Here is a 14,409-nt window from a genome sequence, read left to right on the forward strand (position 1 = left end):
TAACCCCTGAGCTATCTCTCTATCCTGAAATCAATTATTTTTAGTTGACTTTCCAGATAATTTTTAAAAAAGATTTATTTTTTATACCTACGAGTGCTCTATTTGCATGTAGTCTGCATGACAGAAGAGGGCATCAGATCTCATTACAGATGGTTGTGAGCCGCCATGTGGGTGCTGGGATTTGAACTCAGGGCCTCTGGAAGAGCAGTCACTGCTCTTAACCACTGAGCCATCTCTCCAGCTCCCGAGATTTAAGTTCTAATCGCAAAGTTTTATGCATGAGACTATAATGGTAGCATTTATGTGTTGAAATGTCCTGTTTTAGGAAGGTGGCGGATCCTTCATCTTGTATTTTGTCATCTGTGGGGCACTTACTACCAAGTCGAGTGTCTTTCGTTCAGTAATCCTACATAACTCAGTTGCAAGTGCAAACCTCAGCTGTAGATCCCAGAGATTTTTGCAGTAGGAATGGCAGCTGTGCTGTGAGGCCTTCCGTGGTCTCTGTTCCAAGCTCGCACTGGCCGCAGCAACCTCATTGCTGGTCCTCGATGACTGCTGTCAATTTGCTACTGAGAAACCATTTCGTGGGAGAACAGAATCTACAATAGCCTTTCTTTTCCCACTGCGGGGACGCTGAGCACTCTGTACCCAGCAGTTTATTTTAGATGCAAATGACAGATGAACACAGTGCTACCTCTCTCTCCCTGGGCTTCTCTTTAAAAGGAAATGCCAGCCTTCTCAGTCAAGTTCAGAAGGAAGACTTCAATGGTGCCAGTGCGAAAGTCTCAGCAGGGTAGAGACAGTCTCTTCCCTATTTAATTTCAAAATTCTCACCTCAGCCAGAACCTTCTACCAACAGAAGTCGATCCTTTGATCCAAAAGTTAGTAAGTAACCCTTACCTTCTGGTTTTGACTTAGGTATAAATGTCCTCTCTTCCCTGAGAGGTTATCTCTCAGCTGCCAGTGAAATGAGTCAATTCCAGCCAGGTTAGATTATATTAAAGACAGTTTTATTGGGAAGCTGCTCTTGGGCAGACAAGTTCACTGGCCCCGAGGACCTAGTCCAGGGAGGCTACCATGGGAAGACAGGGGTAGGGGAGAAGGAGAGAAAGAGTGTGCACACACAGACAGAAGAGAAGAGAGAGAGATCAAAATGTCTGGATTATAGAGAAGAGCCTCTGGGCGAAGGGCAGCCCAGCCCCTGGGCTGGTAAACTCATGGTTGGGGGCAGGGTATGCCAGGTAGAGACTGAGGGATGCTGGGAGAGCCTGGAAGCCAAGCCTGCTTTGGTATGTGAAATATGCACCTCAGTCCCTTGTCTCTGGGTAAGAAACCAAACATCCCTGCCTTTGGTTGACTATAAATGAACATGTGTGTGCACATAAGTGCATGTAGCACATACACATCACAGTATCACTCCGTAAATGTCACTGCTAAAATATCTACCAGTTCTCACCTCCCTTATGTCACTTATTTATTTATTTATTTATTTATTTATTTATTTATTTATTTATTTATTATTTCAATTATGTCTTTACGTTTGGGACCGTGCACATGCCTTCAGAGTCTATAAGACAGCATTGAACCCTCTGGAGCTCGAGTTAGAGTAGGGCACAGTAATCATCCTCTCTGCTGAATGGGGGCAAAAAACTGGAAGTCAGCCAAGCCCGGGAAGAGCTGGATGTTTTACTGCTTGTCCGGGTTGCGGGACCATCTTGGGGTAGGAGTGTGTAAGCCCAGTTGAAGCCTCAGTCCCTTGTCCCTGAGTCAGAAACCAAACACTCCCCCAAATCTTTAAAAGCTGCATTAGGTCTCTGTCCCCTTCTAAGAGTGGAGCCTTGGGTTGGAAGTGGATGGCGTCTTTCTTGAAACACGTGGCCCACACATTAGCCTGGGTTTCTGAAGAGTGAGGGCAACTGTGGTTTAGGTTCTGTGCCAGGTCCTCTGAGCCTGCCACTTGGTGTCTTTTATGGTTGTCTTGCCTGCTCAGACCTAGCCACACTGAAACTGTTTCAGCATCTCACGAGTCTAGATTTTTCTAAAGCATTTGGTCTAGTTTTCACAGATAACAATTCCTGTTCATTCTGTAAGCATCCGAAAAGCGCCCAAGGAAGACCCCAGACTCAGATGGTATACAAAAGCAAAGAACGTTTATTCTTCAGAAACAACCAGCATGCGGGGGTCAATCATTCTCCAAAATGGGGACCCCAGACAAAGGCATACAGGGAACTCTCTAGAATGATTACATAATCTCTAATGTGATTGGCAGGGGCTAAAGTTGTGATTTTACTTTGGTTGGCTACTATGTTACTTCCATATTTAGAGAGTGGGTTAGGTAATCTAAAATTTCATTGGTGGGTGCTGGGGAGGTCACAGGGGTCGGCCTCTGATTGGTTTGTGCCAGGTGGTCTGTGGTCTGCATTCCTATGTCCTGAACGTTTAACTATAGGATGAGCTCAGACTGCTGAGCACAGACAGGCATCCAGGGATAAGATATTTCCCCATTCTTGTGGTTCTCTCCAGGCTGTTCTTTGGGAGGGGATTTTATGACCATGGTTTGGATTTTATGGTCTGTCCCTGGAGCTGGTTTATGGCCTAGTTTCTGGGACTTATGTCTATTCCTGGAGCTGGGGCCTCATGGCCTTCTTTTCAAAATCAGACCTGGTCCTTAAATGGAGACAAATGGGATTTATGTCATTTTTTTTTCAATTCCAAGACTTATCCGTTATTTTGTACTTAATCAAGTTACTTAATTAGAATGACCAACCTGGCTGACTCTGGATCATGCTAGCCCATGGCTGTCTGGAAACAGAAGTGTACCCGTGAAGAAGAGCTGCTAGCTACAGGCATGTATTGTGTCCTGGGTGATGGACAGCAGGTTGTGTGGAGGAAGGGAAGGACCCTGGTAAGGGTCTCCTTACAGATACCACACACAGATTTCTCCCTAGTAATATTACTTTAATACATTTTTAAATCTATTTATTTATTTGTTTATTTGTGTGAGTGGGGTGTGAATATCATGGCTCTGTGGGGGGTCAGAGGTCAACTTGCACGAGTCAGTTCTCTCCCTCCACCATGTTGGTCTTGGGAGTCAGACTCGGGTCATCAGGCTTGGTGACATGTGTCTTTGTCCCCTGAGCCACCTCTCTAGCCAGGTGATGATTATTTTGAATTCCCTAAGGAATAAGCACAGCCTGGGGAACAGTGTTCTCTTTCTTGCTGGAATCGTGGGACCGAGAACCCCAGTTGCACTGTTTTCTGGGCTTGTGGGCATCACTGTCTCAGTTGCCTCTTTGCCCAGAAGGGGGTAATACTGTCTGCCCACCGGGCTATTACCGTGATTTCAAGAGAGAAAGCAACCAGCAGAAACAAGCATTGAGAACACAAATTGGCTATGGGCGAGAGCCCAGGCACTCCTCAGTAATTCACATTCACTGATGGGTTGTCTTCCCCCTGGGTCTGGAGGACTGACCAGACTAAGCCAGCCAGTACCAGCTCCAGGCTGAGCTCTGCAGTCAGGCCAAGGCAGAAAGCGTACCTTCTGACCGAGAAGAATCAGGTTGCATGAAAGAATACACCAAGGTCAAAACTGTGGCTACAGATCTGCCCTGGGCCATAGGGGAAGGGCCTTGGAAGAAGGGCCAGGCATCAGTGGAAGCTGCTCTAGTCAAAATTCAGTTCTGTAGCACTAGAACAACAGTCTCTCTGCAGGATCTGGAGATGGGTGGGAGGGCAGAGACTCTCTTCCTGTGGGTTCTGCCTCACCAGCTATACGATGTTCTGTGTCTCCCCATTTTTCCTTTTAAGGGCAGTTAAAGCCCCTGGGGCTTAGCCATCACAACCGAGTAACTCAGTGATCTTGCTAGGGCAGCTGGAAACATCACAGGGAATCATGGGAGAATTCCAAACCGAGGACAGATGGCTACAGACAACCTCCCCAAAGCCTCCATTAGACCTCTAGATAAGGCAGTGTATGACTCATGCGGCACGCCTGGCGGGAGAAGGAATGGAAGTAGGGGTCAGGGATGCTCCTTCCAGTCCAGTGAGGGACCTAGTCAGCCATCCGGTAGGCTGGGTGGTTCTGCCATGAACTAGGCCATGTCTAAGAGATATGATGAGTGCACATCATTGAACATTGTTTAAAGGCCCTGGAAACCCGTGGCACTGTTTATAGAGGCCCAGGGGAGGGAGAGCTTTATACTTCATACTTGGGCACATTTTCATGTTTGAGCCGTAGGCATATGTGTACTGTGAAAAAAAGGGGGGGGGGAAGACAGATGATGCTGGTATCCCCCTTATCGGATTAGCAGACAGATGGTAACTACCATTGTGTACCTTGTTATTAGCGCAGGCACCTGGTTGTATGTCCGAATTTGAAGCCCTCATATCCTCAGCGGTCAGTCTATCCCAGGTCTGGGTCAGCGTCCTGCTGGACCAATCTAGCAGTGCATTTTTTTTTTTTTTTTTTTTTTTTTTTTTTAATTTTTTTCTTTTTTTTTTTTTTTTTTTCGAGCTGGGGACCGAACCCAGGGCCTTGTGCTTCCTAGGCAAGCGCTTTACCACTGAGCTAAATCCCCAACCCCTAGCAGTGCATTTGTAACCGAGACAATCAGCCCTTAAATCACAGTTCTAGCTGGGTGGTGGCGGTGCACACCTTTAATCCCAGCACTCAGGAGGCAGAGGCAGGTGATGGAGCTCTGTGAGACTAGCCTGGTCTACAGAGCAAGTTCCAGGACAGCCAGGGCTACACAGAGAAACCCTGTCTCACCCCCGCATTCCCCAAAACCCCAGCAGTTCTGAAAATAGACAAAATGGATAAATGAACACCACCTTAAAATCAGACTTTAAAAGAATCTATTTTGATCTTTAACATACTTCAGAGAATTAATATTGACACTGGTACCTGACGACAAAGGTTCTTTTCCTTATTTCTGGCTTGGGAAAAATGTTAAACCTATAAAATTTTGAGAATGGTGTAATGAACCACTGTAGCATTCACCAGTGCTGCATTTGTATTCTTTACACATGCACGCATGCACAAACACAAGTGCACACACTTGTCTGAATCATTGAACGTTGGTTGCAGATACGACAGTTGTGTCTCTGTCTATTTCCAAGCATGTCTTTGAGGTACCAAGACAGTGCAACCACAATACAATAATCAAGTTAGAAAACTGAACTGGGATGTAAGATTGGTTGAATAGGCCAATAGTCAGTAACCTCCACATACTCTATTTCCTGTAGTGGAAGAGTAATATCAGTTATAGTTTCTAGGGTTTCAATCCCAGAACATCCTACTTTGTGTGTGAGTGTGTGTGTGTGTGTGTGTGTGTCTCTGTGTATGTGTGTGGTGTGTATGTGTGTGGTGTGTGTGTGGTGTGTGTGCATGTGTACGTGTGTGTATGTGTGTGTGTGTGTGTGTGTGTGTGTATGTGTGTGTGTGCGTGTGTGTGTCTGTGTGTGTGTAATGTGTGTGAGTGTATCGTGTGTGTGTGTGTGTGTGTGTGTGTATGGTGTGTGTGTGTATGTGTGTACGTGTGTGTGTGTGTACATGTGTGTGAATGTGTGTGTGGTGTGTGCATGTGTACATGTGTGTGTGTGTGTGTGTGTGTGTGCATGTGTGCATGTGTGTGTGTGTGTGTGTGTGTGTGTGTGTGTGTGTGTGTGTGTGTGTGCATGTGTGTGTGTGTGTGTGTGTGTGTGTGTGTGTGTGTGGTGTGTGTGGTGTGTGTGTGTCTTTTGTGTGTGTGTATGGTGTGTGTGTGTGTGGTGTGTGTGTATGGTGTGTGTGGTGTGTGTAGTGTGTGTGTGGTGTGTGTGTGATATGTGTGTGTGGTGTATGTGTGTGGTGTGTGCATGTGTGTGTGTGTGTGTGTGTGTGTGTGTGTGTGTGTGTGTGTGTGTGTGTGTGTGTGTGTGTGTGTGTGTGTGTGTGTGTGTGTGTTAGAATGGAATGCATGGCATGGCACATGCTGGGCAGGCACCCTTCGACTGAGCTGCTCTCCAGATCTACTGAGGGCTTGGGTTCTACTTATTTGTCTCTTTTAGCATACATCGTTGATTCCTCCCATCTTTCCCCCTTCTCTCCTTCCTTTTTTTGTCATCACTTCCTCGTCTCTTAGCATCAACATCTTCTTTTCAGAAGAGTGCCCAGTCAGCTTCTGTCCCTTCTACTCAGACCTAGTATTCTTTCATTGCTACCTGGCCATTTCCTCACGTGAGATGAAGGCGACATGTCTTTGGCAGGGTATTATGACAGGTGGCGCTACAATGCCGGCCTTATAAAGCTTTTAAATGTATAAAGTTAGTGCTGAAAAAAATTCTCGCCTTCTCTCTCCCCATGTCTCCAGCGGGCCAGCTGTTGTCAGGTGACTTCTGCCATCATGACACAATGGAGGCGGTCAGCTATTTGTACAGGTCACTTGATTTAAGGGCAGCTCACCTGGGGCCTTCCCACGCCTCCATCGAGGGAATACTACAGTGAGTTTCTTTTGCATGTCTCAGAAAGAAGCAGACTTTTCGATTATTTGTGTTACTATTACAGCCACTTGACACGTTCTGATCTTTTGCAGCCTTCTGAGGGAAATCCAGAGGTCCCGGGGCAGGAGGTCCTGGCCTCAAGGCATGAGCCAGCTTTATCCTGAAGGTTCTAGCTGTGGCTTTTCATTGTGGGAGAACTTGCCTAAATTAAACTTCCACAGCGCCCAGAGTTCTGACACAGTGAACACTGCAATGTGTATGAATATACATAGGTTTCAGAGAGCTAAAAGCACAGACTCTTCTCTGGTTTCAGATAAAGTAAAATATTTTCCCGGCAGAGGAAAGAAGACCCTGACCCCAATTCTGTCCATGTCTGCCGAGGAAAAGGCCCAAAATTCACAAATACGGAATAGTCTAAGAAAGCAACCTCCAAGGAAGAAGGGAGTCTATCCCCTGAAGACGTACTCCCTCATTGACAAGAACGGTTCGGTGAGACTCGCAAGGCAGAGGGTTTTTTCTGCTGAGTTGGGGAGCGGAAGGAGCCTGATCAATTCGATTTACCGTCAACCGCTGCGAGCACCTCTTAGTGCAGACAATCCCTGGAAGTCCATATCCGAACTCGTGTCAGAAAAGTGGCTCTTTCACACTCCGCACTACTGCTTCACTCCTCAGAAGTCAGTCTTCCCAAGAAGATCTCAAATCGAAACAAAAATGCTGAAGACCTCATATGACCCTGACAAGGAATAAAAGTAATGTTGGGCTGTTTTGTACTTTGAGTTGCTCTCATCTCTCTCAGAAGGTGTATGTGCGTGTGATACATGTGTGCATACATGTGTTTGTGTGTAGGCCAGAGGACGTCAGTGTCCTCCTTATGCCTTTTCCCGTTATCTTTCGAGACAAGGTCTCACTGAACCTGGACTAGCCTGGCAGTCGGTCAGCACCAGGCATCTTCCTGTCCCCCGTTCTTTGTGCCGAGGCACAGGCTGTCACCCCTGTATTTTTATAGCAGTGCTGGTGCATGCATGAAAGCTCTAAACAGACCAAGCCATTTCCCTGAAACGTATTTTGGATTTTTTTTTTTATCAGATCTTTTCTTTTAACTCTGCAGGGAGTGGTCACTATCCAGGTCTGGGGATTCGGTTTTCTCAGCCCCTTATAATGTTGTATCTGATTTTAGCTAAAAAAGAGCAGTTTTTTTTTAAAGACTTATTTATTTATTATATATGACTACACTGTAGACACACCAGAAGAGGGCATCAGATCCCATTACAGATGGTTGTGAGCCACCATGTGGCTGCTGGGAATTGAACTCAGGACCTCTGGAAGAGCAGTCAGTGCTCTTAACCACTGAGCCTTCTCTCCAGCCAAAAGAGAAGGCTTTACGTGATCTACATTTCTTTTTTTTTCTTTTTCTTTTTTTTTTTTCTTTTTTTTTTCGGAGCTGGGGACCGAACCCAGGGCCTTGCACTTGCTAGGCAAGCGCTCTACCACTGAGCTAAATCCCCAACCCCCTACATTTCTATGATAGGTACAACAACCTTGATTCCACAGAGTCCTATATGCTAAGAAAAATATATAGAGGCACTCTTACCAATCGTAATTTTTAGAAACATTTCTATAGTATATTTTGAATTAAAAATTCACCTAGGTAAAACTGATGGTTATCACCAAAACTTTTTATTAGCATAAATAAGATAGGAAGGGAAATGCTCTCAAGTCATAAAGGCAGCATTAATTATCAGAGCCCATGGATTTGATAACATATCTATTTGCACATTTTATTATCCTCCCTTTTATCAGTGACTCGTAAAACATTAACCTGTAACAAGTTAAGGATTACTTTCTAGCTACCCTCATCCCTACCACCCAATAGAAGAGGGGACTCAGCTCTGTGACTTTAGGCAAGCAGCCTCACCTCTGTTGTACCTCAGTTTCATTATGTATACAGGAGACACATGGTGCTTTCAAGACAGTTGGGGAAAGTGTATGAGATAAAACACACAGCCAGCTTTCTATTAATGGTTTTCATTATCGGTTAGGAACTAGCTCAGGTGTCATCATCTTCCATGAAAACATCTGACTCCTTCAGCCCACAACTTAAGAATCTTCTGATTCTCACACTGTGTCCGGGCTATTTCATCATCCCAGGCATTCCCACTATACCCCTCTACTCAGTGGTCACCATGGGGTACTTTGGGAATTCCTTGGGGCCCAGTGCTTCTCATGCAGGTCTTGGGTGGGTGATAGAAAGTCCTGCAGGAGCCAAATCTGACTCAGTGCATATAGAAATGGCAGCTGGTAGGGCGGCTACTGTTTGTTGGCTATTAGTGGAGCTCCAACGTACGGAACAAGTGCAGTTAAGCAGATGAGTGGAGCAGGTACCAAACGTGCTGTGAGCGTGGGCAGGAAACTAATAATCAGGTCCAGAGGACCTCTCTGGCGGTCGGGACCTGGTTTTCCAGAGGCAGTGCACTGTAAAGGAAATTTACATTTATTGGAGTCTTCAGGGGCAGGATCTTGCAGACGACTTTAAACCTTGTGCGGGATCTCGGCCTAGCAACTTTTTAAAGGGCAGCTCTTGGATCGGCAAGAGGGTCTCACGACAGTCTCGGTGAGGCACCTGAGATCCAGGAGATAACCTGCAGAAGCCATTGACACGGAAAGTGGGTCTCATTCCAGAGACAGGGACTAGAGATGGTGAATCAGAATTGGGAGCCCGCCACGGAAGGCAAGAGGAAGGTACAGCAGAGTCTTACGGGCAGCGATAGGGTCGGAGATGAATCATCCTGGTTTGTGTGGCCTCAGCACCACCCCCACGCCTCACGGGTCAGGAAGTGACCGCAGCAGACCGGGCGCTGTGCCCTGGCACCTACGGCCCCGCCCCACACGGTTTCTCTAAGGCCTTGCTCTTGACTCCGCCTCTGACTCAACCCAGATCGGGTCTCTATTTCCACAGACCCACACCTGACCCCAGCCTTTGACTACCCCGTGTCCCCGGCTTTGTCTTCCCAGGCCCTTTGTCTTCCTTGCCTCTGCCTCTGACGCAATCGAGATGGTTCCACTCATTCTCTCTAGACCCTGTTCCTTACTCAGTCGGGGCATCACTCTTTCCAACCAGGCCCCGCCCCTAACCCAGCCCAGGCCCCACCCACCCCGCTGCTCCAAGCCTAATCCTTGACCCCGCCTCCCGCTTCCGTCTAGAACCCGCCCACCTCTCCAGCCTCGCCCCCGGCCCCGCCCAGGCCCCGCCCCGAAGTGGGTGGTGCCTGGGCCGCGCTGCTACTTGCTCAGACGTAGGAACTGCCGGCGTGCGTCCGGGAGCCTCCTGACGCTGGCTGTCCATGTCTCTGGCAGCCTAGTGGCAGCATGGCCACGGTGGCAGCGGCGGCCCGCGGGGCCGGGGCGAGGGCGGTGGCGGGGCTGCGAAGCGGCAGCGGGGCTGTGGCTCGAGGACGACCGCCCGCGGACTGCGCTCGGCGCCTGTGCACTGCCCCGGCTGCCCCGGCTGCTGTGGACATGAAAAGCTACCTGTGGGCGCGCTACCACGAGGCGAAGAGGAGCACGGACGGTGAGTGCGCGCCCCAGCTTGGGCCGCCTACTCGAGGACCCCTCGGGTCTCCCGCACCCTACCTCTGTCGCGCGACTCCCGCGGGGGAGGCGACTCTAAAACTTCGCAACTCTTGCTTCTCTTTCCCCCGCTGGGGAAGCTATTTCATACCTGGAGATTGTTAAACCAGGAGTGTGCATCGGATGTGCTCTGGGCCGCCGCGAGGGTTCCAAGGGCGTCGGTAGGAACACCGTTAGGTCTTGTCATTGGCTCTGGGAGCGATAGTAGCAGCCCGGCTTGCTGCCGCGCTGTCCTAGACAGGCTCCAGCGCAGGCGACCGGGTCAGGAGGCTGAGCGGGTCTCCCTTTTGCAGGGTGCAGTAGGTGAAATGTTCTATTTGAAAGGGGAGGGTGGTCTGGTAATCCACGGCCCTCTGCGAGGGCAAGAGTTCCTGTGGCCAGATGAACAGAGAATGAGCTTCACTCGGCTGTTAGGGAATCGAGAAGTACTGGAGAGAGGAACCAGATGATAATAGAAACAGGTATTGATATAGTTCCTAAATCTCCCTCAGCCTCCAGAGGAGGGGGTCATGTCCATTATGTAGACGGGAAGGGCGAGACTCGAGACTCGAGTGCAAGCAAGGGGCCTAAACAAAAACTGGTTTTGACCCAGGGTGGGGAATCCATTGTCTTGTCTGTTGCTTTGTGCGTCTTCCTAGCAGTCAAACGTTTGGAACCTGGAGTAAAGGGCCGGTGACGTGTAGCCACTGAAGCTGTTATCAGAGGACACGCTGGATTTAATACTGATTTTGGAAGGGGGGTGGTTTGGGGAGGTTGGTACGGGAGGAGGGGGTTGGTGAGGGAACATTTTTGTAGGATTTCCTTTTGCATCTTTGGCCACATGTCTGTGTTTAAGTGAAACAAAACCTATTTGGAATGATCTTCACAGCACATTCAGAGTTGTCCGCAATGCTTTGAAAGAGCGACTTACTGTTTTTGGCCAGGCAAGTGTTTTGAGAGGGGCTGTGTATCCCAGGCCTTAGAGTTATGAGTCTCCTGTGTTATCTATCTTCCCAGCAGGGAGCCACCGTTCCTGGCAAATGTGTCATGTCAGGGCTCTGTCCCTCTTCCCTCTTGCTTCTCTTTCTTTTTGGTCTTTTGTGACAGGGTTTCAAGGTAACTTTAAACTTGAAGCAATCCTCCTGCCTCAGTCTTTGAAGTGCTGGCATTAGAGACATGAGCTACTCACTACTCCTGTCTTTTTGTTTTTGTTTTTTTCGACACTGTGTAGTCCTGGCTGTCCTGGAACTCACTCTGTAGACCTGATGGGCTTGGAACTCAGAGAGATCACCTGCCTCTTTCCTGAGTGCTGAGATTAAGGGTGTGTGCCAATACGCACAGCTCAACTATATTTTTAGTTGAAAAATATTCTGACATGTATGGAAAGAATGAAGTATAAAACCCCCTATACAGTATTCATACCCATTTGGCTGTGGGATTGGAGCAATCCACACATGTCCTTTTGAGGAGTGAACTATGGGTAAATGATTCAGTGTTGTGGTATGTGCCTACTGTGGAACTACAGTACTTAGCAATAAAAAGGAGACTACCATTCATCTAACATACAAAAAAATGTATATTTTAGAGAGTTACACTGTGGAGTGTGTGTGTGTGGGGGAAGCCAGTCTCTGAAGGTTGAAGGGTAACTGCATGTTTAGTTTTAGAAGAAACTAGAGGTAAAAATTGCTTTCACCCTGCTATTTTGGACAGGATTTGCCCCTTGTGGCCTGTGAGAACTAGAGAGGTCCTGAAGCTTGTTTACCCGTCTGGAAAATGGGGTGTGGGTAGTACTGACTTGGGGTATGTGTACTCCTTCCCCTCCCTCCCCCTCCTCCCCCCTCCTCCTTTCCCTCCCTCCTCCTTTCCCCCTCCCCTCCCTCCTCCTCCTCTCCCCCCCCTTTCTCCTCCTCTTCCTTTCCCCCTCCCCTCTCCTCCTCCTCCTCCCCCCTCCTCCTGCCTCTCCTCTTCCTTATTTATTTATTTGTTTATTTGTTTGTTTACTTTGAGGCAGGGTCTTTCTGTACAGCCCCAGCTGTCGGGTAACTCTGCTTTGTAAACCAGGCTAGTCTGGAACTCACAGAGATCTAACTGCTTCTATCTGGTTCTGAGATTAAAGTTCTTCACCACTGCACTTGGCCCTAATGTAGCATTTTTAGCTTGAGCCCATTCCCTGCAGATGCTACTACCTATGCAGATACATGGTGTGCAGGTCCTCCCCACTCCCCACGCACATTCACAAGTAGTTTCTATGTCACCTCTGAAAACTCGGGGACTTTAATCTGGCTTTGCCTCTTTGTCTCGTTTGGGTCCTCCTCTTCTCTACTCTCCTCCAATCCGTGCCCATGTGAGCTGTCACTCAGTATCCACCAGTGGGTTTTAAGGTTGTTGATTCTCAGTATCCGTTCACCTGCCTGCCTGTGCCAAACCGTGGAGCAGCCGTACATGGATATGGAGTCTGGTAGAGGAATAGGGTCAGCTACTGACAGCTGCATAGATGACTACTGACTGACTGACTGACTGACTGACTGACATATGTGTGTGTGTGTGTGTGTGTGTGTGTGTGTGTGTGTGTTGCGCGCATGCGCACACAGGAGCCCCACTCCCCAGTAATCCCCTCAGGATAAAATGGTTTTTACTTTCCCACTGTTTGATTCTGACAAAAGAATCTTATTTTCTGGTCACTTGATTCCTTTTGTAATCACAACAGTGGTTTCAGGCCAAGCCCTTCAAATGCCTGCCAGGCAAGGGGTATGATTTTAGGCTTTGTTATAATGCACTCTTCCCCAGTCCCTGTTTCTCTCTATTTTAATTAAAATTTATTAAAAAGAAAACAAATTTTAAGTCAGCTTTGGATATACAGAGAAACTTGTAGCTTCTATAAAGCCTACAGTCGGCTTCTGTTCCGAGCCCCCTTCTCCTTCCCTTCCTCCCTCCTTCCTTCCCTCCTTCCCTCTTCCCTCTTTCTCTCTTTCTTTTTAAAGGAGTTAATCTGAGAGCTGGGCTCATTAGAATATATGCCCCTTTGGTGAGGTCATAGTGGAAGAAGGTAAGCTGTGAGTTACTGTAGAGTGCTACGGGCTTTATTCAGAGATGTGGCAGGGTTTAGTCAAAGTTCTGGGTTGAAAGAAATTGATAATCCATAAGAAATTTGACATTTGTGAGGGCTGGGAAGATGGTTCAGTAAGTAAGAGAACTAACTTCCCTTTCCTGCAAGCATGGGGTTTGAGTTTTAGTCCCTAGAACCCACCCGAAAGCTGGGCACAGTGGCACCTCTCTGAGCCACCAGCTAGCAGGTGGGGAGATAGAGGATTATTGGGGCTTACTGACCAGACAGGTTTGCTAAAAAACAACAAACAACAACAACAACAAACAAAACAAAAAAACAAATCCAAAGCCCAGAGAGCTGTGGGTTTAGTGAGGGAGGCTGTCAGCAGGCAGTAAGGCAGAAAGTGTAGAAGACACCCGATGTTCTCCTCTGGCCTCTGCACGAGTGCACATTGGTCATGCACCCACATACGAGTGCACGAAGGCATATACTGTATGTGCGCATGCGCGCGCATACACACACACACACACACACACACACACACACACACACACACACACATATGACTTAGGTACTTAGCAGGAATATTGTTGCAAGCAGAACATTACAAAGTCAGCATTAGACACCAAGATAGTTCTCACCATACCTAATGTGCTCCACAGTAAGTAACGACACGTGCCTTCCTTAAGGTGTTGCAGTTGGTTAGAGAGATACCCTTTGATAGTTTTCAATTAGACTCACATTCCTCAGACTGCTCCCCAATCTTCTGAGAGATGGGGCTGTCGAAATGTAGGGTGAAAAAAAATTTTTTTTAGCAGCTGGGCTTTTCAGTACCAGCTCTGAAAGTCCTGTGTCTCCAAGAGAAAGGATGTCAGTATCTTGCTTCCTGGAGAAATTTGACCTTGAAGCCCCATTTTTGTGTTACTAACTCTATTTTGGGGTTCTGTACTTTGGCATTTCTAATCATTCGTTTAGTTGGAAGGCATGTTACTAACAGTGGCTGATGCTTCGTGGTCCATCTGGAAATGTGCTCTCTTCTGCACTTGAGAATGGCAGAATATGGAGGTAGGCGTCTGTTTAAGAGTCTGCAGAATCTTTGTACTCTGTCCTTAGGTAAATAGGCATGTTTGCACTATTAAATTACACTTGGCAATTGTACACGCACAAGCTGTTTTATATGTGATCTCATTGGTTTCCTGAATCTTTTCTCCTCACGCCCCAATGCTGGTTTGGTTTTCTGTTATTCCAAACATGTAAAAAGGACTCATCATGGGTGA

The 14,409-nt window shown here is 47.6% G+C and overlaps 2 protein-coding genes across 3 annotated transcripts in view; both read left to right on the forward strand.

Annotated features, from left to right (window-relative positions):
- LOC116907663 (tetratricopeptide repeat protein 41) overlaps nt 1–7,256 on the forward strand; it is a 65,234-nt gene extending 57,978 nt beyond the window's left edge. The window contains exons 15-16 of the mRNA XM_032910758.1: nt 6,351–6,480; nt 6,573–7,256. Of these exons, the coding sequence (XP_032766649.1) occupies nt 6,351–6,480; nt 6,573–7,227 (785 nt within the window). The 3' untranslated portion in view covers nt 7,228–7,256. The remainder of the gene's footprint in view (nt 1–6,350; nt 6,481–6,572) is intronic.
- Nucleotides 7,257–9,778: 2,522 nt separating this feature from the next.
- The window catches only part of Nt5dc3 (5'-nucleotidase domain containing 3), a 57,273-nt gene continuing 52,642 nt past the window's right edge, over nt 9,779–14,409 (forward strand). For both annotated transcript variants that reach the window (XR_004388837.1, XM_032910804.1), the window contains exon 1: nt 9,779–10,048. Coding sequence is in view for 1 of the 2 variants with exons in the window: in XM_032910804.1 (XP_032766695.1) it covers nt 9,847–10,048 (202 nt within the window). In the remaining variant the exon portion in view is untranslated. The remainder of the gene's footprint in view (nt 10,049–14,409) is intronic.

This window comes from Rattus rattus, chromosome 1 (assembly GCF_011064425.1).
Source record: "Rattus rattus isolate New Zealand chromosome 1, Rrattus_CSIRO_v1, whole genome shotgun sequence".
In the NCBI taxonomy this organism is placed as follows: Eukaryota; Metazoa; Chordata; class Mammalia; order Rodentia; family Muridae; genus Rattus; species Rattus rattus.